Source organism: Triturus cristatus, chromosome 10, assembly GCF_964204655.1.
Source record: "Triturus cristatus chromosome 10, aTriCri1.1, whole genome shotgun sequence".
In the NCBI taxonomy this organism is placed as follows: Eukaryota; Metazoa; Chordata; class Amphibia; order Caudata; family Salamandridae; genus Triturus; species Triturus cristatus.
In genome coordinates this window covers 154,447,782-154,473,824 of record NC_140593.1, presented here as the reverse complement: position 1 = coordinate 154,473,824, position 26,043 = coordinate 154,447,782, and the positions used below count along the sequence as shown (strand labels likewise).

Here is a 26,043-nt window from a genome sequence, read left to right as displayed (position 1 = left end):
GATCGCTGCCGCTTTCTTCGGATCCACTCTCAGGCCTTCCCTCGAGAAGATGTAGCCGAAGAATTCGACCGACTCCTGGTAGAAGGAGCACTTGGCCTCGTGAAGGGTGAGTCCACTATCCGCCAGCCGCTGCAGCGTGTCACGCAGATGTCGATGGTGTTCTTCCAGAGTTCGTGAGAACACTAGAATGTCGTCACTTAGGTTGATGACTCCCTGGAGACCCGAGAGAGTCTCCCGTATGGCGTTTTGGAAAACTTCGGCCGCTGACGAGATTCCGAAACTCAGCCGCTTATACCTCCGCAGGCCAACGTGGGTGGAGAAGGTGGTAATGTTGCGGCTGTCGGGGTGGAGCTCAAGCTGGTGGTACCCCGCGTTGAGGTCCAGTTTCGTGAACCACTGTGCGCCGTTGAGGTCGGCCACAATATCGTCCATGGTGGGCGTGAGGTGTCTTTCGCGCTTGACTGCCTTGTTTGGGAGGCGCATGTCTACACACAGTCGGATGGCGCCGGGTTGCTTGGGTTTGGGCGCCACGACCAGGGGGGACACCCACGGGGTCGGACCCGATACTTTCTCAATCACCCCCAAGTCTTCCAATTTTTGCAACTCCTCTTCTACCTGTGGTCGCAGGAGGAATGGTATTCTCCGGTGACGCAGCGCCATGGGCCGGACCGTCGGGTCCACGTGTAGTCTGAACTGCTTTCCGCGTAGGCATCCTAGACCTTGAAACAGCATCGGAAAGTCCTTCAGTATCTCCCTTGCATGCAGATCGTGCACCTGATTTGCGAAGAATACCAGCGCCAGATCTTCGGCGGTGTGGCAGCTCAGCAGGGTGCCCCTCTTGCCTTCCGCCACGTGGAATGTCGTGGCCAACTTCCGGCCTTCGCTGACGACTTCAACGTCGATCACCCCTCGCAGAGACAGTGGCCGGTCACTGTCGTACGTGAAAATTTGGGCTTTGGAGGGTCTCAGGGGTGGGCGTGGCGACAACCTCTCATACTGGCAACTGTCCATGACGTTCACCGACGCCCCCGTGTCAATGAGAGCACTCACCGGGGACCCGGCCACCATGATGTCACACATGGGCGGCGGTCTTCTCCTCGTGCCTTCTCGGCCTACGAACGACACGAAGAAGACTTCCTCTTCTTCTCCCTCTTCATCGAACTCTGGCTTGGAGTTTTCACGCAGGGCGGCGGATTCCTCCGCGGTCAGTTGGTGTACACGCGCCGTTGCCCCCCGTGGGCCTGAAGCACCACCGCGCCCCCTTCGGCCACCTCTGCAGACCTTCGCAAAGTGGTTCGCTCGGCCACACTTCAGGCATGTCTGTCCCATCGCGACGCACCGGCCGCCAGGTGGGTGACCCAGGCCGCAGTTGCCGCACGTGCTGCCCTGTGGAGCTCTCGCGGCTCCTCGCTGTTGACTCGGTCGCTTCTGCAGCGCGTCCACTCTCTCTTCCTTGACCACTGGCGGTTTCGGGGCAGTCGCCGGCCGATTGAGGGCCGCCTCCATCGCATCCGCCCGAGCATTGGACAGCTCGTGAGACCGGCCTAGGACCAGGATGTTTTCAAGGGTGATACCTGGCTCCCGCAGGATGAGACGTCGCAACGGGACCGACCTGCACCCTTGTATGAGTTGAGCCCGAATCTCTGCCCTCTGGTCTGGCAGCACACAGGACAGCGAGAGTTTCCGCAGGCGTGCATAGAAGACGTCAATGCTTTCGTTTTCTTCCTGTCGCGCCTGGCGAAGCTTAAACCACTCGAAATCAGGGTTCGTTTGGGGATCAAAATGGCGGTTCAGGGCCCTTATGGCGCCCGCATAGTCGTCGTCGTTCCCCCGGTCCGGCAGAGTTTCGAAGAGGTCGTACAGCTCTTCACCCCCGTAGCACATGAGGAGAGATCGTTTGACCGTGTTGTCCGTCTCCCGCACTCCGACAAAATAGTGCTCCAGCCGTCCGATCCATGACCGCCACCGCACTGCCGCCGTGGAGGGGTCCGACAATCCGCTGAATGGCGGCAGCGGGGCCACCGCGCTGTGTCCAGGCGCGGCGGCCGCGGGCTGCGCGGCGGCTGCCGGCGGAGGCTGCTGCGCCGTGCCACTTCCGCTGGGGGCCGGGGTCGACATGTTCGTCACCCTTCACTGCTCGCGCCCCCAGACCGTCGCTGCGTGGCAGGTGTCCAGGCGAGACCTCTGCTGCTGCTGGTGCTGCGCGTGGGCGAGACCTGCGCTGCTTTGGATGCTGCGCGGAGGCGAGACCTGCCGGGTATTTTTTCTTGTGATGTGCTTTATTGGTCTCTCTCCCCCTTGGATGCTGCGCGTAGGCGAGACCTGCCGGTTTCCTGTGTTTTTTTTTTTCCTCTCTGAGATGGGCTTCAGTAGTATCACTCCCCCTCAGGCACCGCTGAGGACGCCACTGCTGCACACTGCCTTCGGGGCCTTCCCCGGCAGAGCCAGAGCCAGCCACGAGCTCACCTGCAGAGCGCCAGCTGCCCTCCAGCGCGAGGACGCGCGCGGCGAGGTCCTCCTCGTTCCGCCTCTGCGGAGAGCGCCGGGCACCCCCTCAGGCAAGTTGTTAGTGCCGGAGAGGCGAGGCGCGGGTAGGCTCCGCCCTCGTCGCCAATGTGGTGTTCTTCGGTGGCACGTGGTGGGGGTAGGGGAGGCCTAGGGGCATGGGACAAATAAGGACACGACAGCAGGGGTTACTGTGTGGGCCGAAGACCTCGAGCGGTCTCGCGCCCCTTTATTTATACCGTCGGGCGTGCCCGCCCTCCGGGTGCGTGGATGCGTGAACGGCGTGCTGGAACGGGCCGGGTGGCTCCGTTACCACACTGGGGAGGGTCCACCCCTAAGTCACCACAGTAATCTCCTTGTGAATGAGCGATCGAGGCCAAGGGCCGCCCCCTCCCCCCCTCCCCCCTCCTCAATCCAGGCCACTGGCTCCAGGCAGCACCCGCAGCCCTGGTGCCGCCACCATGATATTGTACAAGGCTGGGTCCGGGCGCGGGTCCACTCCTGGCACTCTGAAGTCACCGCGGGGAGCTTCTTGTGAAAGGCTGAGCGACCTTCACTTTCACTCCCTGTGTCACAATCTCGGCGCCCGAACCTGACCTGAAAATATTATTATTATTACTACTCTTATTATTATTATTGTGGTTATTTTAATGCTGTTGTTATCCAGGCCTTCAGTACTGCGGCAAAACGTCATATTTAATATAAATATTTATTTCTTAAAATAAATATTAATTCATCTCTCGACTTTGACTTCAGGAGTTTCCTGTGGTTTTATTACATTCCACGCTATGACCTTTGTCCTAGGAAGAGAAATCTCTGTGTTTAAAATTTTGTTTCAAGATAATAAAAGTTACAGGTCATTCTCGGCCCCCTGGAGTGGGAGGAGCTCGGAGGAGGGACAGGGTGAGGTGACGGGTGGAGGATGGAGAGCGACGAGGGGGAAATTCCACACACCTTCCAGCACCCCCCCCCCCCCCACCACCAACACCACCACCAGCCCCTCCCACCTCCGACTGTATAAAACCTGCCCGAGCGGGGAACAGGCAGAAGAGGAGCAGCTGCTGTCTGAGGGGTCAGGACCTCACAGAGCACCCCAAAACAAGAACGACCCTCACAGCACCCCCAAACAAAAACGAACCTCACAGCACCCCCAAACAAGAACGATCCTCAGAGCGGACTCTTCACAAGACCGACCCTCGCACGGACAACCGGCTAAACCTTACAGAGGGCTCATCAGAGACGAGACCAGCCCTCACAGAGCACCCCTCAGAGACTAGACCAGCCCTCACAGAGCACCCCTCAGAGACGAGACCAGCCCTCACAGGACTCTTCAGTCAGGAGACGCACACCGACCCTCAGAGATCATCCGTCGAAAACAGGAGAGACCCATCAACCCTCACAGAGAACTCCTCGGAGGCAGGACCGGCCCTCAAAGTGCACCCCAAGGAACAAGACCTGTCCTCACAGAGCTGTCCTCGGAGTTAGGACCAGCCCTCACAGGGCGTCTTTGCAGAACAGGACGGACCCTCAAAGAGAGTTCATCAGGCACAGGAAGCCAGGCGGCCCACACCAGAGCAGCCCTCACAGAGAAGAGACAGCACCGACCCTCACCAGAGCAGCCCTCATAGAGGAGAGACAGCATCGACCCTCACCCGAGAGTCCCTCAAAGAAAACGGAGGCGCGGCCCCGTGACGGAAAACAGAGCTCCCGTCCCTCGGTATGTACATTCTTTCTGTCCCTCTGTGATACTTTCCTCTTGTGAACAACCTGTCCATGCCTGTATCTTTTAGTGTGATCAGCCTGCCCTTGTCTCTCCACACTGCACAGTGTGGCCCTTTTACACTGTCTTACACTGATCGGTGCAGTCTGCCCTTCCCACTTCACACCGGTGCACTGATCTGCAGTCTGCCCCTCTCTCTGTGCACTATTCTCCTAGTGTGTTCAGCCTGACTATCCATAAGTCTGTACACTGTTGTCCTGATCTGCACTGTCCGCCTCCATCTCTCTAGTCTGTACACTCCTGTCCTGATCTGCAGTCTGCCCGTCTCACTTTACACTGGTGCCCTGATCTGCAGTCTGCCCCTCTCTCTGTGCACTATTCTCCTAGTGTGTTCAGTCTGACTCCTCCTGAGTCTGTACACTGTTGTACTGGTCTGCACTGTCCGCCTCCATCTCTCTAGTCTGTACACTCCTGTCCTAATGTGCAGTCTGCCCTCTCACTTTACACTGGCGCCCTGATCTGCAGTCTGCCCGTCTCACTTTACACTGGTGCCCTGATCTGCAGTCTGCCCGTCTCACTTTACACTGGTGCCCTGATCTGCAGTCTGCCCCTCTCTCTGTGCACTATTCTCCTGGTGTGTACAGTCTGCCCCTGCTTACACTACTGTCCTGGTGTGTACAGTCTGCCCCTCTTTACACTATTGTCCTGGTGTGTACAGTCTGCCCCTCTTTACACTACTGTCCTGGTGTGTACAGTCTGTCACTGTACAGTCTGTCACTGTTTACACTACTGTCCTGGTGCGTACAGTCTGTCCCTCTTTACACTACTGTCCTGGTGTGTACAGTCTGTCCTTCTTTACACTACTGTCCTGGTGTGTATAGTCTTCCCCGCTTTACACTACTGTCCTGGTGTGTACAGTCTGCCCCTCTTTACACTACTGTCCTGGTGTGTACAGTCTGTCACTGTTTACACTACTGTCTTGGTGTGTACAGTCTGTCACTGTTTGCACTACTGTCCTGGTGTGTACAGTCTGCCCCTCTTTACACTGCTGTCCTGGTGTGTACAGTCTGCCCCTCTTTACACTACTGTCCTGGTGTGTACAGTCTGTCACTGTTTACACTACTGTCCTGGTGCGTACAGTCTGTCCCTCTTTACACTACTGTCCTGGTGTGTACAGTCTGTCACTGTTTACACTACTGTCCTGGTGCGTACAGTCTGTCCCTCTTTACACTACTGTCCTGGTGTGTACAGTCTGTCACTCTTTACACTACTGTCCTGGTGTGTACAGTCTGTCACTCTTTACACTACTGTCCTGGTGTGTACAGTCTGTCCCTCTTTACACTACTGTCCTGGTGTGTACAGTCTGTCACTGTTTACACTACTGTCCTGGTGCGTACAGTCTGTCCCTCTTTACACTACTGTCCTGGTGTGTACAGTCTGTCACTCTTTACACTACTGTCCTGGTGTGTACAGTCTGTCACTCTTTACACTACTGTCCTGGTGTGTACAGTCTGTCACTCTTTACACTACTGTCCTGAATGGGGGAGATGGGCTAAGTTGGCAGTGAAAGGCTCACAGGTTTTGGAGACCCCAGAATTTAACAGGAGAGAGAGAGAGCACTTACAAGCGCCCCCCTCACCACCCCCGCCCCCCCCCCACTCCACCCGCAGGGAGCAGGGAAGAGTTGAGATGAAACAGACTCTGAAGTGAACGCCTGTCCTAGTCCTGGATGCAGGTCACAGTATTTAAGTCATTAGAGCCCGCAGAAAGGTTTCAACAGAACGCCTGTGACTGCAGGTACCAGCTCCTATGACCCCACTGCGGTTGTAAAATATGAACGTGTTTTGTGTAGCGCTTTATAACTAACGCCTGTAGTTTCTAGTCGATGAAAACAAGTATTACTGTTCCAAAAGTAACAGCGGTGACCTCACAAGGATGGAAGGGTGAGCCGGCCCTGACAGGATCCAGATTCGTGACTGTAGATCACACCTGCCAGCGGCGCGAGCATCAGCATTAACCCGCCGAGCCAACATTATGCATCAAGCTTTTCCTATCTCTTTAGGTGAACCTTCTCTTTACTCCTTTTTAAAGGTATAGACAGGCAGGTGACGTCACCCTTCGTGAGAAGCGCTGTCCTACTGCAGTCCGGGCGCCTGCCCACCTCACGATGGGGTTCGCCTGGTGTTTAACGTCTCCCTTATAGCGTCTACACGGACATTTATCACATATATAAGATAAGCTGATGTACAGATCTCTGAGTCCTATGTATGCATTCCAGTGTTCTGAGAGTTTGGACAGAGCTCGCCTCACCTCCGTTCATTTCCTCGACCACCCTTGTCTCATGTCATGTACTTTCCTGAGGTCAACATCGGCATTTCCTTGTCTCACCTTTCTCCCTTCCTCAGTCTAAGACCCTCCCCCTCCTCCCTCCCGTCCACCTCTCCTCTCATGTCCTATCTCACTCCTGGCCGAGATCTCACCTCTGGTTCACATTTAACTCCTTACCTCATCTCACCTCGTAAACTTTCACCAGCTTTCAAATGCTGTTCTCACCTCTAAGCTCCATTGCACCTCCTGCCCTAGTCTCAGTTTCACTGCCCACCCCATCTGCACCCCTTTGACTGGCTGTTCTCAGTTCGCCTCCGGTTCCCTTCACACCGTGGGCCCCTATCTTAATTCTGGCTCGAATCCCACCTACTGTCCCACTTTCACATGCGTCTTCCATCTCATCCACTGTCCCGCTCTCACATGTGTCTTTCATCTTACTCCCTGTCCCACTCTCACGGGTCTTCCATCTCACCCACTGTACCACTCTCACGTATGTCTTCCTTCTCACCTACTGTCCCAATTTCACGTCTTCCATCTCACCCACTGCCCCATTTTCACGTCTTCCATATCACTCACAGTCCCACTCTCACATATCTTCCATCTCACCCACTGTCCCACTTTCACATCTCTTCCACCTCACCTACTGTCCCACTCTCACATGTGTCTTCCATCTCACTTACTGTCCCACTCTCACATGTGTCTTCCATCTAACCCACTGTCCCACATTCAGGTGTCTTCCATCTCACCCACTGTCCCACTCTCACATGTCTTCATCTCACTCTCTGTCCCACTCTCATTTGTCTTCCATCTCACCCACTGTCCCACTCTCACGTCTCTTCCATCTCACTCATTGTCCTACTCTGGCATGTCTCTTCCATCTCACCCACTGTCCCACTGCACATATGTCTTCCATCTCACTCACTGTCCCACTCTCCCATCCTGTTCCCCTCTCACCTCTGTCTGATATTTGGCCTCTGGCTCCTGTCTCACCTCCTGTTCCCCATCTAACCTCGCGCACCAATCGAATCTGGGTCTTACCCACCCAGCTACCCGTCTTCCATCTCATTCTTACCTCCTTCCCCTTTCACCTCCTGTCCGAATCTCACCTCTTGTTCCCTCTCAACTGTGGTTAATTTCTTACCTATTGACTCCTCCCCAGGTCTGCCACTCACCATGGAAGGCTTCGCCTCTGTGTACTACAGTGAACCATCCGTCATGGGCTTCCTCGCCAACGTCATCAGCGCCTTCCTGGTGACCCTACAGAACTTCTTTTCCTTCCACACCAAAGTGAACGCTGAAGGTGTGGAGAACATCCTGGCAGGTGAGTGTGGCAGCCACAGATCACACAAAGGGTTACAGGTGGCGCTGGGATAACATACATAAAACACTTGGAGGGAGGGGGTACACACTCCCGCACACAAACACACACACCCGTGCTGACAATTCCTGTGTTATCTCTTGCAGGGGTCCATCTCATCCTGATTGGAGGACTGGCACAACTCATTGCAGGCTTCCTGTGCTTCCGGAAGTACGATCACCTTGGAAGCACCGCCTTTGTGGCATTCGCGGCCCTCTGGAGCAGCTACGGGGCTACACGTGTCGTCCTGGGAGCGTATCCCACCATCCACAACACCACACAAGCCCTGAACATTTCTAACAGCCAGACCATCATGGCCGCCTCCCCTCTTCCGGTCAGTGAGAGCGCAGTAGCAGGGCTGGTGGCATACACCGCCGTCGCCTTCATCCTCTCCTTCTGCTCGGCCACCGTTAACTACGTCATGCCTTTCGTGTTTGGCGCCATCACCCTCACACTGGTCTTCGAGGCAGTGGGGCTCTTCGGACAGTGGGCGCTGGTGGTCTCGGGGACCCTGGAGCTGCTCATTGTGTTGTTTGGGTTCTATGGCGCCACTGCCCTGCTCCTGAAGGGCCTGACCCAGAGGAATGTCCTTCCAGGCTTCGGGAACCCCATGTTCAGCGTCTTGCTTCTGGGCTCGGCCAACAGCACCTCTTCCAGTGGCATCGGGGAGGAGACCAAGAAGAACTCCAAGTACGCGGAACCCATGGCCTTGGGACACATCGCTGACGCTGTGGCCTCGCTCATCTTTGCCTTTTATTCCTTTGGGTACATGAAGACCTTCTACATTGGAGCCATCTGGGTCAGCATCAATGCGCTGTCCCAGCTCTGCGCCAGCTACTACAGTTACTTGAGAGAAGACGTCTACCACACCACCAAGCTTGGACTCCACAGCCTGTTCTGGTTGCTGATGTCCTGGGAAGAGTTCATCCTCACGGTGCTCCTCTCAGGGGACAATGTGGACAAGAGCCGAGCGGGCATGGTGGGGGGCTGGTTCTTTCTGGTCGCCGCTTGCATCCTCTGCCTGATGTCCCTCAACAGAGACCTCCTGGAGGTGCTGCAGAATTCATGCTTCCTCCTCCTCACTGTCTCCACCATCCAACAGATTCCACTCCAGGGATCCCATATCTTCTTTGGAGTGGTCTGCAGCATCTACACAGCCACCTCCCTCTACGCCACTTTTGCCAGCCTCATTAACTCCATCGCTGATAAGTCATTGATCTCTACTGGACCTCAAGTGATGTCATCGGCTACGCTCCAGGACTTGCTGCTGTGCCTGAAGCGTGTCACCAGCAGGTCTAAGGAGGGCCAGGAGGTCAGCACTACCAGATGCCACCTCCCGGATGCCCTCTTCTTCATCTGCAATGGCTTGGCCTCACTCTCTGCCATCCAGGGGTCCCTCGATGACCCCACCAGAGCCCACCTCTCCATCCCTTGGGTGCTGATCCCTGGTGCTCTCTTCCAGTTGTACGTCTGCAGGATCGTGGTCCAGAGAGGTCGAAGATTTGGGTCGGTCCTACCATTCTGTTATGCGGCTGTATGGGCCACATGGGCGTGGCTCCGACTTGCAGGTAACTTGTGATTTCTTAATCTTAATCTTTACAATGTGCAAAATGTTTTCAGAAAAGTCCTAGGGATCAAGTGTCATGAAGCTTCTGTGTGGTTTAGATTCCAAGGCATACCAGTAGGGGCAGTGGGGGTGATGTATATTTCTGGGTATGAGTTTCATTTGGTGTAGCCATGCATGCAGGTAGTTTCTTGATGATGTCACATGCAGTTCTTTTTCTGACTGGGGGTCCTTGTAACCAGTGACCTGAAGAAGTACCTGGTAGGGATCATATGTGATGGCTGCCAGGTGGAGGGCAAAGGGTGGAAGAGGAGTGCAGCTGGTGGCCACTAGGAGGGGACTAATGACTTATGGAACCATTAATGGATCTGGATAAACTATTGTTGATAATCCAGTTGTGGGAAGAACCAATAGTTATTATCACCTTTGTTCAAATAACTGCTCATTTATTGTACCTCTGGGCATATTTACCAGAATTATCACTCAGATAAACTGGGATTAGGTGTTTCGAGAAGTGTGTTTCACCAAATCAGGGCGCACCTGTGCAGGATGAGGTGGAAGATACAGTTTTACACATCATCAGAAGCCAATATCTAGCACCATGATTGGCTGTTAGATGAGTGAGGTGTTGGACAGTATATGGTCCTCCTCCATCCCTTGTCTCTGGTCCTAGCCATCTCCTGTCTTTGAAGGAAGAGCTCCTTCCTCTGTTCTGTTTCATCCATGACTAACCCTCTGCCCCTCCTCCTCTTCCCTCTCCAGGTCCCCTGCTGAATATCCACGTCGCCAGTTATGGTGCATTCACTGTTGGTGCCGTCACCTTCCTGGTCATCAATGTCTTCCTGATGTCCTTGGGTAAGTCTCTCCGGATACCGATGTCCAGTCATCCCTCTGTTGAGTACTTGAGGCCCAGGTGCCCTGACAGAAAGCAGCTGCTTCCGGCTGTAGTGGGTACAGGCCGGTCTCTGTCACTCGATGGTCAATATGCACAGTTCTGGGGCATCGTAGTGTCCTCATCTGAGGACTTAAGCAACTGCGACCCCCGCAGACCTCTGAAATATGTCATATCCGACCTCTGATGCCATCTTATTCTGCTTGTTCCATAGTCGCCTATGCCAACGTGGTGCTGGTGCTGCTCGCCCTGCTGATGGAGGCGGTGATGGTCTGTTTCCTGCTCTTCACCTTGGAATGCCTGCCCCTCGCGCTCGAGAGTAAGTGGACACCTTCCATGTGGGTTCCTCTTGTGAGTTAATTCATGTCAGTGATCTCTAAAGGGTTAATACATGATTAACAGGCAATTTCTATCAAGTGCCATCCCGAGTCCACCTGTAATGTGTTGGGGGCTAAAGGGAAGTGGTCTGTAGAAAGGACTGGAGTGTGCCTGACAAGCCTGGCTCGAATGGAGTCAGTTACAACCCTGACATTTGTCTGGTTCTCTGCCAGACCTCCACATCTCTTAGTTTTTGTATCTGTCTCTCCACTGCTGCCTTAAGATCACCTTGTTATAATACGAAGAGTTGGGGTGAGCCCCATAACCCTAGGAACCAGGGAAAATAAGTACAAACCAACACAGGGGTTCATGTACCAGTTTAAATGCATTACCACACTTAATTTCATACAGACCGAAGTAGAGTGAAAAATTAATCTCTGTCTTATGTTTATATTTTATCGTCTTGGGTGGCATTTACCTTTTTTAAATCCCTCCTGAAGGAACCCCTGTCTTGGTTTAACATCAACGTGATCAGCTCGCGCCTCTTTTTTTTGTTGATAATATTGAACTTAAAGTCTAATTTTCCCGTCTTTGTGTGTTTTTTTAGTCACAGTATTGTCCGTCTTCAGTCTCGTCTGTATCTACGGGGCAGCGGCATCTCTTGGAAACTGCATTTTCAGCAAGGACCTAATTCCCATGGGACCCTCTTTCTTCAAGGTACAGTGATAAGTACATGCAATATGTTACGATTACTATTCTTAAATTAACACTCAGTTCCGATAAATGTGTCTCTCAAATAACCAGTCTTTAGTCCTCTAACTCCGGGGTGTGCATGTGCTGCTCAAGGACAGCTGCAGGTGACGCTGTCTCACCCCTTGTCTGCTCTTTGCACTTTTAGGAAACGAAGTCAGAGGAGAAAGTTGAGGCGTCGGACTCCTGCGTGTGCCCCGATTCCTATCGCACCAGCAGTCTAAGGACCATCGCTGCCCTGCTGGACCAGGGTGGGGTGTGCGGGGTCCCCACAGATACTGTCTACGCCCTGGCAGCCTCCTGCAAACACCCCGAGGCCATCCAGAAGATTTACACCATCAAGGTGAGCACCGAGGAGCGGACTTCCGCAGAATTTACCCGAGGCCGAGACAGATGCTCTGTCATTCAAGAATAAGAGACACCTTTTACTAGAATAAGTTAGAAATCACCCTGTGGGCGGAGACATTCTCATGGAAATGACAGGGTAAAACCATTCTGCAGAGGTGTGATTACCATGGTGATACCAGCCTGTAGTATATATAGTTGGATATATTGTCATGGAAATGAGAGGGTAAAACCATTCTGCAGGTGAGGATTTTCATGGTAATATCTGCCTAGAAAGTTCCAACTCCAAAACTTATTTTTAAAAAGGAAAGCAGCCAGTTTAAAGGGTAGCTTGTCATAATTTGGGGGAGAGTGCGAGATGGGGGTGATAAGGGAAGTGTGGGCTCCAGTCCACACATTGTATCTGGAGAGAACCCTGCTCTAGGGGCAGTAGATCCCAGCGAGATGCTATCACATGTACAAGAAAGATACTAATGCCCCAGATTACACAGTGAGTCTGCATTCTCAGACTGTGCAGATTCCATTGCGTTGAACTCTGTGGCCAGTGTCTGTCTGCTATAGGACATTAGAAAGAGAGTAACAAAGAACAAGGGAACCCTGTGTGTCAAGAGGGACCGAGGGTAATAGTGTATTGCAAGAGACATAGGTTCCTACCAAACAACATAAGTGTATAAACACAGAACTACAATTAGAGCTGTGTGGTACTTCCAAATGGAAAGGATTGGATATATTTAAACATGCAGTAAAAAGGAACAATAACATTGACAGTCCAGTGGGTAACGTGACGGGTATGGAAATCAACAGATTTCCAGACCTCAGGAATTTGCATCAATATGTGACATTAATGATACATATTTAGAACAGTCACAATGCCAAAAGACAACTTGTGCTCAACATAAATCATCATACATTAGGAGTCACGGTGTAAGTGTCATTAGAAGGCCATAAAGGCTTTTAACTTGTACAATCTGTTGTCTAGCACTAGAGACATTTAGTTTATTTACAGAGGTGGTGTGACTGGTTCTAAGGTCACTTAGGTATCACGTGATCCTGCACATAATGTCTGAAGGCCCTGCCCTCCCCCTTCTCTCTCTAAACCATTCATTACTTCCCTCTCTTCCATCCGCTGCAGGACCGACCCCTGGAGAAGCCCATCTGTATCTGCATCTCCCACTTGGACCAGCTGCGGGCCGTGAGACCCCCGTTCAGCCCCCTGTTGTGGGACTTCATGGGGAGCGTCTACCCTGGGGGTATCAGCTGCATTGTCCAGAAGGGGGAGTGGCTAAAGAGGATGGGTACGTGTGACCTCTTTTGCATGGGCTGTTTCTTTCTCCAAAGAAGGGTGGGCTGGGGAGGATAGAGGGGTGAGGGATACAAATGCCAGAAATTGTGCCTGGGGAAATTCAGGGGTGTGCTCACTTCATGTATATGTTGCTTGTCTGAATCATGCTTTATTCACCCCCCCTTATGTGTACCGACCCCCATCTCTTGCCCAAATTACTTGCACCTTTCACTCCATTCACCCCCCAATGTCTATAGACCCCCATCTCATGTAGCTATTGTATGTACAGATCAGGGTCAATTCACCCCTTAATGTCTACAGACCCCCCATCTCAGGTACCTATTGTATGTACATATCAGAGTTCATTCAGCCCCCCCAATATATGCATACCCCAGTTCATGCAGATATTACCTGCACATTCACCCCTTGATATCTACAGACCCCCATCTCATGGAGATATTACATGCACATGGACCCTCTGATGTCCACAGACCCCCATCTCATGCAAGCATTGCATGTACATTCACCCTCCTGATGTTTACAGATCCCCAACTCATATAGCTATTGTATGTGCATATCAGGGTTCAGTGACCCCAATTCTGTGTAGCGGTCCCTATCACATGGAGCTATAGCATATACATATCAGGGTCCAGTCCCCCCTTTAATATGTAGCAACCCCAATCTCATGCAGGTATTACATGCACATTCACCCCTAAAGCACACAGACCCCCATATCATGTACCCATTGCATGTACATATTATATATATTATGTATATATGTGTGTGTGTGTGACGCATGTGTACATATGTGTAAAACAGATAAAGAAATATATGTGACTTCCACAATTCCTGACTAAAACATTAATTAAACCCCGCAGCAATGACAAAACAAGGAAAGGTTGCGCTCGGTATACTATGGCTGTATAAGAATTGTGTTGAGTCTGTGTACTTTTCTGTTGTAAAATAGTCCCTAGCGCAGACAGAATGATATATTAAACAGCCATAAAATGATATAAGACAGAAATACTTTTTTAAAGAATGTTTAACAATATGTATTGCAGACATCTGGCCTCTCAAGATATAACAAACAAATGTGTGCATGCCTTTCTCAGTTTTTTAATCAGCCGCAGTGCATGCAGGTAACAGCGGTGGGGCGGTAGGGCCGCGTTGGGGGGGATATCGAGGGACCATACAGAGGGAAAATACATTTTTTATTTAATTTCCCCTCTGCATTTTCCCTCGAACCCCCCCCAACGCGTCGCCTTTTGTAGAGCTTCTTTCATCCTAAATGGACAATGTGTGCCCACTGCACAACTAGAGCAATCACGTCTTCAAGGACCTTCATTAACTCTTGATGTTCTGAGGCTAGACCATTCAAACATCTGCTCAGATTAAGCACAACCAAATGAAGGCACCACTGTACAGCAACTCTGTTCATGATGCTGAGAAAATAAATACTGTCAAAGTCAAATGCTCAATCACTCACACCTGACTTGTTGCTGATTCATTTTTTTATGTTCTCCTTCTGTAGGAGTTGGACCAGCTTATGACATTGTGGGCACCAAAGACTCCATCATGATCCGAGTGCCGGACCACACTATCTCTGCCCACCTCACCAACATGACCGGCCCTCTGGCCATCACTTCTGCCAATCCCAGTGGGGAGTGTGACAGCACCCACCATGACATGGTCATCTCGTGAGTACTCATTCAGAACAGGGGCTGAAATCAGGAAAAGGTTGTGAGTGGGCCTTCTGCGGAAGAGATGGTGCCTGGGGTTTGAGAGTTACTAGATGGCTGCTAGGAGCTGAGGGCAGGGGCAAGGATTGTGGAAGGGCGTGAGCTGAAGATTCTGAAAGGTGAATGGAAGAGTGTTGGAGTATTGATGGGCGGTGAGCTATTTTGAATGAGTTTAGACTTTTTTCAAGCATGTGACTAGACTGGTGCTACTGAAAGGTGAAATGAGGGAAAATAGTGTTGATGATATCTCACGCATATGTTTTAGGGCATTTGAGATGCTTGGCATAAGCCTATATGTGGGCGCATTAAACACAGGTGTGTTCGACTAGTTGAGCTTGAGGTCAGGTAGATGTTTGCCTTCCTCCGGTTTTCCCTTAATCTCCAGCACCTGAGCCTTTGTCGATTATTTCTTTAAATGAGTGATTTTGTATTCTGCTCTGTGTTTCAGGCGTCTACGGCAGAAGCTGGAGGGGGTGCTGTGTGATGGGGACTCCTACGAGATGGTGGGCTCCACGGTGGTCAACTGTCTGAGGATAGACGAAGGTGGGTCTCAGCCAATGCTTGTTTCTGTTTCATCTCTGTCCCCTGCTATTCCCAAACTAGATCAGTTGCATCCTTGGATATGAACAGGGGGCTCTGCACCCCCCACCCCTTCCCACCCGCCTAACACCTGCCATGAGATTTGGGAAAAAACAGCCTGAATCCAGTGGATTCCTGGTGTCCAAGGCATTCAGACTTACAAAGCCCAGAATGAATGGACAGCTGAATCATTAAAGGGGCTAAGATAAATGCGTAACAAAAAGATGCACTTTATTGAGCCCCTGAGGAAAACTTCAAGCGCTATTTCAAAGTTTGCAGGGATGCCACCGGAGGTTTCTTACCTCTGCCAAATCCTGACCCCTACTTTCAACTTTACAAGCATTTCTCTTTATAATTAGTCTGCACTATTGGTGTACCATCTTGCATAATTTTTTTCCCAAAATCTTGCTAAAATTACATGAACGGTGTGAAATTCAGTTCGCCTTTATCTTGCATGAAATTTTCATGGTAGTATATACCGCTCATTAAAAAGTCATGTTAGATACTGGCAGAAGACTTAAATCAGCGAAAAATGTCTCCTTTGGAGGCATTTTATGCTCAAATCCATCTCTAGTGAAGAAGAAATGATGCAAATTGCATACTGCAAATTCATCAAATTTAGTAATAGTGCTTAGAAATTCACTCAGACTTAGCACATGGACCCAGAACCTCCCTCAGTAAGACAATATTCCCCAAGGCGGGATCTTTTATTTTGTCCCCAAACCCATTGTTCTTTCTCAGGGACAATTCCACCTGCCCAAGTTACCCAGTGCCTGAAGGTTCTTACTCTGCTCCCATCTGAAAATAGAGACCTCAGAATCACAGATCCTGACATGCAGATTTACAAAATTATGACCATACACAAATATACACAAATGTCTATTTAAAGTTCCTAATTCCAGTGAGACTCACTCCATAATTATTGAAATACAGAGTTAACTTACTATTCCATCTCCTTTGTGAATTTATTAGCCAATTGCTTGATAGTGAGTTTACTTTGGGTCGACATTTTTGCAGGGGGATTGTTGTTTGTGGTAGATATTTTGGCAGTGAAAGATTTCAAGTCTGTATTTTAGCAGTTTGTTGTTTCCGTGATAACCCACCCTGCCCCAGTCATTCAATGTCTCCTTGAGGGCGCAGTCCCCACTCTTTCTCCAGTCAGTATATGCCATGTGAGAGGGCGGTTCCCTCCTGGACTCCATCACCCATTGGATGCTGAGGAGCCAATCCCTACTGTGCTCATTATGCTTGTCTCTTCCCTTCCCTCTGCTGCTCACAGACCTCATAACTCTCTAAGCCCTCTCAATCTCATGCTGTTGTGCTTCTTCCTTTCCAGGGATCCTGAGCATCGTGAGGGAGGGTTGCGTCCCCACCAGCCACATCATGCAGACGTTCGAGAGGGTGAAGAACTCGCAGGTGTGAGGCTGCCATTTGCTACGACAAGTCTTGTTCTACTGACCACAGAAGCATCTGCACAAGACCTGAGCCAGCTGCCATTTGCACTTTATTAACCGGAAATAGAAGTATCACAATCTGAGGCCGGATATCCGCGTCGAGCCTGAGCTGAAGGGAAGACATTGCCAGAACAGACTTACAGACGGCAGTGGAGTCGGACATTCTTACAGACAGCTCACAATCCTTTTTATCAGAATGCTTCAGTTTGATTGATTTGCAGATATTTTCTACCCTTCACACTCCAAAAGGGAATTGACCTGGAAGTCAGCGATTGGTGATGTGTACAGCGACAGATCCTCGATTCCACGCCCCTCAGGATGCAGGGGCACAGATCTAATGTATATATACTGTTGCATTCTGTTTGTGGTCTTTGCTTGTACATTATATTTAACGCTCCCGGTTTTATGGTATTTATTTTTTGGCCTTTTCCATCTGTATTTATCCTTATTTATTTTTGGACCATTCTATCTGTATTTATCCAAATTTATTTTGTGTTTTGCGTATAAATGAAGTTATAAAACTGTACATTTCCATATCTATTTAAATGATAGACGCACAATCATACTTTGATGTCCGTCATGTTTTAGCTATTTAAGCTGCCAAATATTACATAACAATACATCCACTGGTAAATACTAGCATTATACCGTAAATGTATTTTTTTTACCCTCTACCCTAAAGGAATTTTAATTTATAGCTGATACCGATGTTGTTGAAAAATTCTATTTATTTTGTTACTGTTAGGATGTCTGGTCCTGTCAGACCTCTCACCAGGTTCGTGTGACAGAATACTGTCAGATCCAGACATCCCATATTGTTGCAACCAGAACTATTGGCTTCACTGGATGGTGCCGGCCACCCAATCGAGAGGAGCTTCAAGGATCACTGATAGAAGATTTTGGGTTTTAGGGACCTGCACATAGTATTTAACTTATTTAATATATTGGAGTTTGTACTTATTGAAATAAAATTGCCCTTAAATAGAAACTGTCTTTTCTCTTTGCTGTCAGGGGTACACTTTACCATGAATCCTCCTGTGATGCAGCTGTGAAAGAAAGGTGTCATGTATGTGTGAGCGTGTGTGTGCATTAATTGTGCAAAATTCAGTGGTATAAAACCCACATTTACCATGAAGTTTGGGAAATATTTCATAGTTTTCATTGAAATATGGGTTTTATCATCATAATCACAGCCCCAAAAAGCACTCTGCATCAGAGCTTTACCATTGTCTGGGCTACTAGAATTAGACTCAAGGGAGAACAAAAATATGTGTCATAAAGAGAAAAAATTACTAATGTGTTAGACTTTTACAGACTAATGCAAAATACAACAAACCTGAAATGCACACAATACTCCGCTGAATGCTTCTGTTCTGATTTCTCCATGTAAAACTTACGTTGAATTTACTAATCAGACCTTGTCACACAAGAATATGAGAATAATTTAAGTGGACGCAGTACCAGCCTTTTACCCATTAATCCCTATAAAACTCTTCTCACCCTAATTAACAATCCCACCAATATGTCTTCATTTCTGTGGATGCATTTCGCTATAAGTCATCCTCCAACGTTCCATATGCACTTGAACAGGAAAACAGTATAACTCGAGTGACACCTTGAAACTTTCTGTCTTAGCTCCGCCCTCTGACAGGTGTTTCACCTCTGCTGACCATGTCTCGTCCGTGCCATACCCCACCCTGCCTCGGGCCACATCCTTTCGAAACAGTGGACATCTCATTTAGACTGTAGCCCCCCAGACTTCCCATTGTGGAGCTCATCACCTCATAATGGTAACTTCCTGGAATTCATTTACTCCTCCTTGACCAGCCTCCTTTGCTACAATCCACAACACTTGGACTGACAACACAGCCATTGACGTTGATCTGCTCCATGCCATTGACTGAGCACATCTGAAAGCATTGAAGCAACCGGCTCAATAGTTCAATAGCTTCAGCACTGGAGCAGTCAAAGAGGAGCTTAACACGCTTTAATTGTAATTAATTCTACACATCAATTTTAATAATTATTAATGCACATTAAAATCATTTTCTTCTTCAGGTGGGAATTGATTTTTCAATTTGAATTACGGAAAAGTAATTGTAGTTTAATTTAATATATTTCAATTGATTACGTTTTAACAGAAAATTTATTTAATAGATATGTAGCATTTTTTCAGTTTTTCTCTACATTTAAAGTAAATAAATGAAATAAATTTACTTTAATATTTAATATAAAAATATGCACATGCTACGCCTCCAAATCACATAATTTTCTCCATTATTTTAGCCACTCTAATGCATGAACTTAAGGAAATTAAAACCTCAATACATTCAGTGTAGCAAGCCTCTGCTGAACCTATAAGTGAATGATATTCATTCCGAAATTTCTGGCTTCATGCTACAATAGAACACCTCCTAAACATGACTTACAGAACTAAAAAAAAGGGTTCAGAAGCTTCCTATTCGGGTCTGAAATATGGAAGTTATGATAGACGGTCACTAACCCCGAGGACAGAAGTAGGAGGGACAACAATCACATATATGGCTTGCCTGAGGTTGCGAGGGGGACAACCTACCACCTTCCTGCCTAAACGTTTGACTAGTGGCTTTGGCTTCGACATAGAGCTCCAGAGAGCTAATTGATTGAGAATTAAGTGACTATTCCCTACTGACCGATCTTGCCCAGTAATGATGTACATATTATGCCACCACCATGCCAAAACGACTCTTCAGACAAGTCAAGCAACACAGCCCCTATATCTATAAAGAGAGAAAATTCTACTTTGCAGGTGACTCCTCCTACGATGCACATCTAAAATAAAAAATAAAAATCAAGTATGGCATACCTGATCCTGTAAGTATGCTAGTTATGATACTCGTCAAAACATGGGAATACTATGACCCACAAGAACTCGAAGACCGATTGGAAACACAGGAGGAAACTTAAATGGAAGTGGTAACATCCCCTCTCCTAAGTGAGGAATTATCATGGTCCGACACGTTAGACTCTATCGCTGCAATATCTAGTACACCTGCCTCTGTGTCCTCCAGGAATCCGCTCCTCAGACTGAGGCAAATCACAGGAAGGCCACTTCTTAAGAAACAGATTGAAATTATGATCTCCCCCAAAGCCCATAGTCTACAATCAAGTTGCCCACTTCATTCTTTTTTTTTTGTTTGTCCTCATCTCACCATATAGTGTCTGCAGAAAAACGCAAGTAGCCATCCTTCCTTCCTGGGCAACCCAGACTTCTGCTACTGCATTGACATTAGGCCTGACCGGGCCAGCTTCTTTGTATAAAGCTTGGTGTAATCATTGGACCAGGCGGCAATGAACTAATCTCATTTCATTACCTCATGTTAATAGCGGTAACCAAATGTTAGGATTGTTATCATTTAAATAACCCTGCTATAAACGGGCCATACCAAATGCAGAACTCAGCCAATTCTCATATAGTGGGGGCCTTGAGTCTTTCCACAGTTTACATATCTCCCTCCGAGCAATAAGGATCAGAAGCAATAGTAGGGCTTTTTGAGTTGCCAAAAATGTGTTTGTCCGTTCGTTATCTCTACCAAATATGGCTATAGCAAGATTCAGCTTAAGCTTAACTTTAAATATTGCACCAAGAGCACACTCCACATTCTGCCAAAATCCTCTCAGGATAACGCACTGAAAAAATATATGTAGATCATCTGCCGCAGAGAGGTCGCATCGTGGGCACTTCGGAGAGGAGAGAGGTGCAAATCCTGTTATTGTCATGGGGGTATAGTATAGTCTATTGATAACATAGAAATGATTCTTTTTAAGGGATGCCGGTTTAACATACTTATATAGTGTTTGAAGAGATAGAACATACAAATCAACAGCTAAAATATCCACGGCTGATGAGTTCCATACTGAGTACTGTGGGGGGAGGTCAATAACATCAGACTCCAATAGATTCTTATACCAGTATCCGACCTCCTTTTTTATGAGTTTTACATTTTGAAAACGAAGCTCAATTTCCCAGTTTCCGCCTATATTCTCTTTTTCAGCTGTATATCAGGAGGACAATTGTAAATATTTAAATTTTGCGAAAGAGCTTCCTATTTTTGATCTTAATACTTCCCATGGATGAACTCCATCTGATGATATAAGATCAGACCAGACTGCGATGCCAGCCTTTTTAATTGGCAACGCAAGACTATCTTCCAAACATATAGGTAACCCTGCGGAATCCCATATGTGAGTAAATTGTGAATAATAATGGATTCCCAATTTACTTCTAACCCTATTCCACACTTTAGGAGCTGATCTTAAAACTTTCAGGCGGACCTGTTTGAAAAACCTTGGAGCCCCGAACTTGTAAAGGAAGCCCTCTCCCCCCCCCCCCCCCCCCTAAAATGTAGTCATTTCACTCAGTAACCACCCCCAATTGGATTTACCAGTAGTAGTGAGCAATTTCCAAATATGTTTAAACTGAAAGGCAAAAGGGTACCAGAGCAAATCCGGAAGGGCCAAACCGCCCTTCAGAAGCTTACATCTTAGCTTCTTCCAGGATAGCCTAGCATTTTTATTAGACCAGATAAAGCTGCCTATTTTTCCTTGTATTTTGCTCACAGCCTTACTAGAAAAATCGAGGGGGGATGGCACTAAATAAGTATGTCAATTTTGGCAAAATTACCATCTTTACCAGGTTCACCCGGCCATAGATAGTCAATGGTAAATTTTTCCATCTTGAGAAGAGGTGGTCCATTTCTTTAGATACCTTCTTCAAGTTGATCTGAGGGATATCGTCCAGATCTTTAACTATGCTTATCCCATGGTATCTAAATTCCTTGCTCATTCTGCCAGCCCAGTTGTTGATGTTCCAGCACATTACCTCTGTCTTGGAGGATTGGCGAGATACCCTGAATACAAACCAAATTCCTACAGGAGGGCTTCCACCATTGGGAGTACCACCGCAGGATTATTGGTATACAAGAGCAGGTCGTCCGCATATAGAGCTAACTTGCTACTATATTGTTGGACACTAAAAGGGGTAATTAGTTCATCCATTCTTAAAGCGTGAGCTAAAGGCTCTATATATATGTCAAACAATAAGGGCGAAATGGGACAACCCTGCCTTGTTCCCCTTGTTATGTCAAAGCTTGATGTTAGCATGCCATTTAAAAGGATAACTGTGGAAGCACCCTGATAGTAGCTGATCAGAGTATGAATAAAAATTTAACCAAATCCCATTATCTTTAGTGTTTCCCAGAGGAAGACCCAACGGACACGGTCGAACGCCTTGGCTGCGTCAAATGCCGCTACTGCCAAGGGGTCCGACCGTGCCACCGCTAGGTCTATGCTACCAATTAGTTGCAACGTCTGCTTCTGGATAAACCTCCCTGGGATAAATCCTTTCTGGTCCCTATTGATCAGCTGCGGAACTATCTTGATCAATCTCCCCACCAAGATGGACATAAAGATCTTATAGTCGGAATTGAGCAGGGAGATTGGTCTATATGAGTCGGCTTTATGGGATCTTTCCCTGGCTTCAAGATAAGGAAAATTGTAGCCTCCTTCCAGAATTTAGGAACCCTACCTTCTGAGCTATAGATGTAATTGAATAGTTCGGACAATCTAGGGGCTAGAGGAGGGTTTTATAGATCTCCCCAGGAAGAGCATCAGTCCCCGCAGCCTTGTTGTTCTTAATCTTGTTTATATATAATTTTATCTCACACTCAGTTATAGGAGCGTCCAGAGGTGCTCGACAGCCCTCTGTTAATACCGGCAGTTCCTTGCTCTGCAGCCACTTTTGAATATTCTCAGGGCTAGGGGATAACTCTTCTCTGTACAAATCAGAGAACAAGGAAAGGAGGCACTTTTGCATATCCTCCTGTTTGCGTGAGGTTGTCCCAATCTCATCTATGATTAATTCATTTATATTGTTTTTAGCTCTATCTACCCGCGCTTTCCAGGCCAACAAGGCACCCACCTTTTCACCTTTTCACCATACTCATAATGTTGCATGTTATGGGCTGACCACTGAGCCTTTACCTTTTGTTCCAGTTTCCCCCTATATTCCTGACGCAAACGTTCAAGATCGTTATTTACTTGTGTCAGGTTTTCAAGATGGATCTGAGGGGAACTCGTTCTTTCACCTTCCAGCTTACAGATCTCCCTTTCCAGGTTCTGAAATTCTAGGGCCTAGTCCCTGTTCTTAGAGCATATTAGGCTTTGCAGCTGTCCGCGTAGAAACGCTTTAAATGCGTCCCATACAAAATCTAAAGATGTCGACCCTATATTAACTGCAAAGTAGTATAATGTAGAGGCTTTAAGTGCGCTAGTTATTTCTGAGTTAGACAGCATTGCCCTTTTCAATATCCATCTGGGACTAAGACTTTGCCTCTTCCCTAAATATAAAAAGGAGATAGGGGCATGATCTGAAAGAATACTTGAAAGGATGGAAATATCTAATAAATGCTCTAGACCCAGCCTGTCAGTTAAAATGTAATCAATTCTAGAAGAATGACCATGTTTCTTACTATGGAAAGTAAAACCTGATATATCACCCTTTTTTGCCCTCCATACATCGGCTAGCCCTAAATCATGGATCATATTAATCATCACCTGACGGATACGAGGGGCACCGACATAGTAACTATGATTGGATCTGTCCTGTAAGGGATTAAGGAGAATATTAAAGTCACCTCCAATTATTATTGGTGTAGGGGTTTCTATTAATTTGGCTTGTATTTTAATAATATGAGCCGGATCATCAACGTTAGGGCCGTAGAATGAGACTATAGTTAGCTCTGTCCCCTTGATTTCCAGCTGTGCTATAATCCATCTCCCAGATTGATCTGACAAAACTGATTTAATGTTGCCTCTAGCTCCAGATCTAATTAAAATTGCCACCTCCTTATTATGGACTGTCTGTTCGGATGAGCAATAATGCTCAACCCAGTGGTATTTACCATAGATAGCCCGACATTCCAGATAGCTCAGGTGAGTCTCTTGTAAGAGGCCGACCTGTGCGGAGGATTGTTCAAGGAGTTTCATAATTAATCTTTGTCTACGTGGACATCTAAGCCCATTGATGTTCCACGAAATAAATTTAATATTAGTACTCATTTAGCCTTGTATCATCATCGCTCCAACAGAAACATTATTCAGGCATTCTGAGAATGGCTTAGATCTTAAAACACGGTTGAGATTGAGGATATTTTTTTTAGTTTTTCCCACTGCAACCCCACCCGTGATCCCCCACACCCGCTCATCCCCTTCCTCCCACAGTGACCCCTTCAACCCCTCACTACCCTGGGGAACCCTCCCTGCTCCTCTGGGCATAAGCCCTATGGGCGAGGACCCCTGGACGTGTCTTTACAAAATAATTCAACTTTATGAATAATAAACCAGTCTCTCCAAAAGAAGCCCAACGAAACAACAGTCCAAAATAAAAAAAAAGAGAAAAAATTCAAATGGGTACTCTCGTCCCCTATACATCTAAACTCCACTCCTGTTTCTTATTTTGTCAATAAAGCCATCTGCTTCCTCGATTTGACATAGATTATGCATATGATTATTCCACGTAATCCGAAGAGATGCCGGAAATCTCAATTGTGTTTTAGCCCCTAGTGAGTTTAGGATTACCATTCTTTTACCTAGCTCCCCCTGTTTTGTGGCTGTAATGTGGGAGACATCAGACCTAATAAAAAAGGAGAATAGGCTGGAAAAGGAGTTACTCTTGATCTGACCCACTTTCAAAGCCAAGGATAAAATGTTCTCCTTTACGGAGTATGTATGAAAATTTACTAGGATTTTCCTTGGCTTTTGTTTTTCTAGATTCCTCCTATATAGGTCCCGATGTACTCGCTGGATATCGAGGGCCGAATCCAATCCCGGGGAATCTTTAAGAATTGTCTCCTTTAAGAGGGAGATCACGAAACATTTAATGTCTCCCCCCTCTAGATCTTCAGGGACATTTAATATTTTCAGATTGTTTTTTCTTGCGTGATTTTCAAGACGCTCTATGTCATCCTTAACCCCTTCAGTGCCCGCCCCTTTCCCCGCCCTGTGCCGGCCGTTGCATTAGCGGGCGGGGTCTATGACGAGCTGGACTCGTCATGGGCACAGCGCCACCGCGGCCCATGACGAGTCCAGCTCGTCATGGGCACTGAAGGGGTTAAACTCCCGGTTTTGGTGGACTCATTTATCCATCTCGATTGAAGAAGAATGTAATGCTTCCTTGATTTTAGGAATCTCAGATTCGAGGATATCAGTTCTCTGCGAAACTTCTTCTATTTTTTGTGCTAGTACCTCACATGAGGCCTGAATTGCGGCTTGATTAGATTCTGAAGTTGAGAATCTTCTCCCAATATCCTCTTTTAAGCTCAATAGGATATCAGCTAATGACCCAGTCGACACCGTATTAGGGGGTAGGCTTTGTGGGCGATCAGGCGGACCAGATACCTCAGTGGTCGGTACAGCAACATCCACCTTCTCTATTTCTAAAAGAGTGCCTAAGCCATTTCCCTGTGTATCCAGAGCCGAATATCTATCTGATACTTCCACAAAAGAATGAATAGCCACCTGTTGTGTAGTCAATATATCCACCGCATTCATTACCCCAAGAGAAGAGACGACGGAAGGCTGAGTAATTTCTTTAGATGTAGGGATGCTTGACTGTATACCAATGGAAGCCATAATAGATTTTTTGCTTTCCCCCCTATCCGGCGTAACAGATAGCACCTTATAGTACGTCTTCAAAGATGGAGTTATTCTAAGTTTAGAGGACAAAGGCTTCTTAGGCCTTCCTTTCCCTTTTCCTCTAACTGGGGAAGTAATCTCCGTGGTGGCTCTCACTTTGCCCTGCTTAGCAGTGGCCCTTAATTCCACAACTGGAGGCAAAACAGAAGTGGACTTAGCGGGGTTTAAGGCAGGTTTAATATCCCTATTGCGCAGGGTATAACGACAGATAGCTGGCTAAATGGTTAAGTTTGTTAAATTCGTAATGACACTGTGAAGGGTGCTACGAGGGGCAGTGCTCCCACTGATCTCCATACAGTTCAAAGAGCCCACTCGTAGTATAACAGCCCCAGCCGGCCCTTTTACACAGTTCCGTGCTGCCCGTGCTACATGAGCCACGCTAGAGAACTTGGAGGTAGTCCAAACATCCGATAGGTGCTCAAAAAAGACTCCCAGGATCTTACCTTCACCTTCTCCTGTACAGCCAACACGCCCAAC

General features: G+C 47.8%; 1 protein-coding gene across 1 annotated transcript; it reads left to right on the top strand.

Annotated features, from left to right (window-relative positions):
- The first annotated feature begins 3,704 nt into the window (after positions 1 to 3,704).
- Positions 3,705 to 17,821, top strand: LOC146789113 (uncharacterized). The gene is made up of 11 exons (XM_085630007.1): positions 3,705 to 4,222; positions 7,713 to 7,874; positions 8,018 to 9,478; positions 10,237 to 10,329; positions 10,581 to 10,685; positions 11,292 to 11,401; positions 11,583 to 11,777; positions 12,912 to 13,074; positions 14,593 to 14,758; positions 15,249 to 15,343; positions 16,716 to 17,821. Exons 2-11 carry the CDS (start codon positions 7,727 to 7,729, stop codon positions 16,799 to 16,801), a joined length of 2,622 nt encoding a protein of 873 aa, XP_085486133.1. The 5' UTR covers positions 3,705 to 4,222; positions 7,713 to 7,726; the 3' UTR covers positions 16,802 to 17,821.
- Positions 17,822 to 26,043: the final 8,222 nt, after the last annotated feature.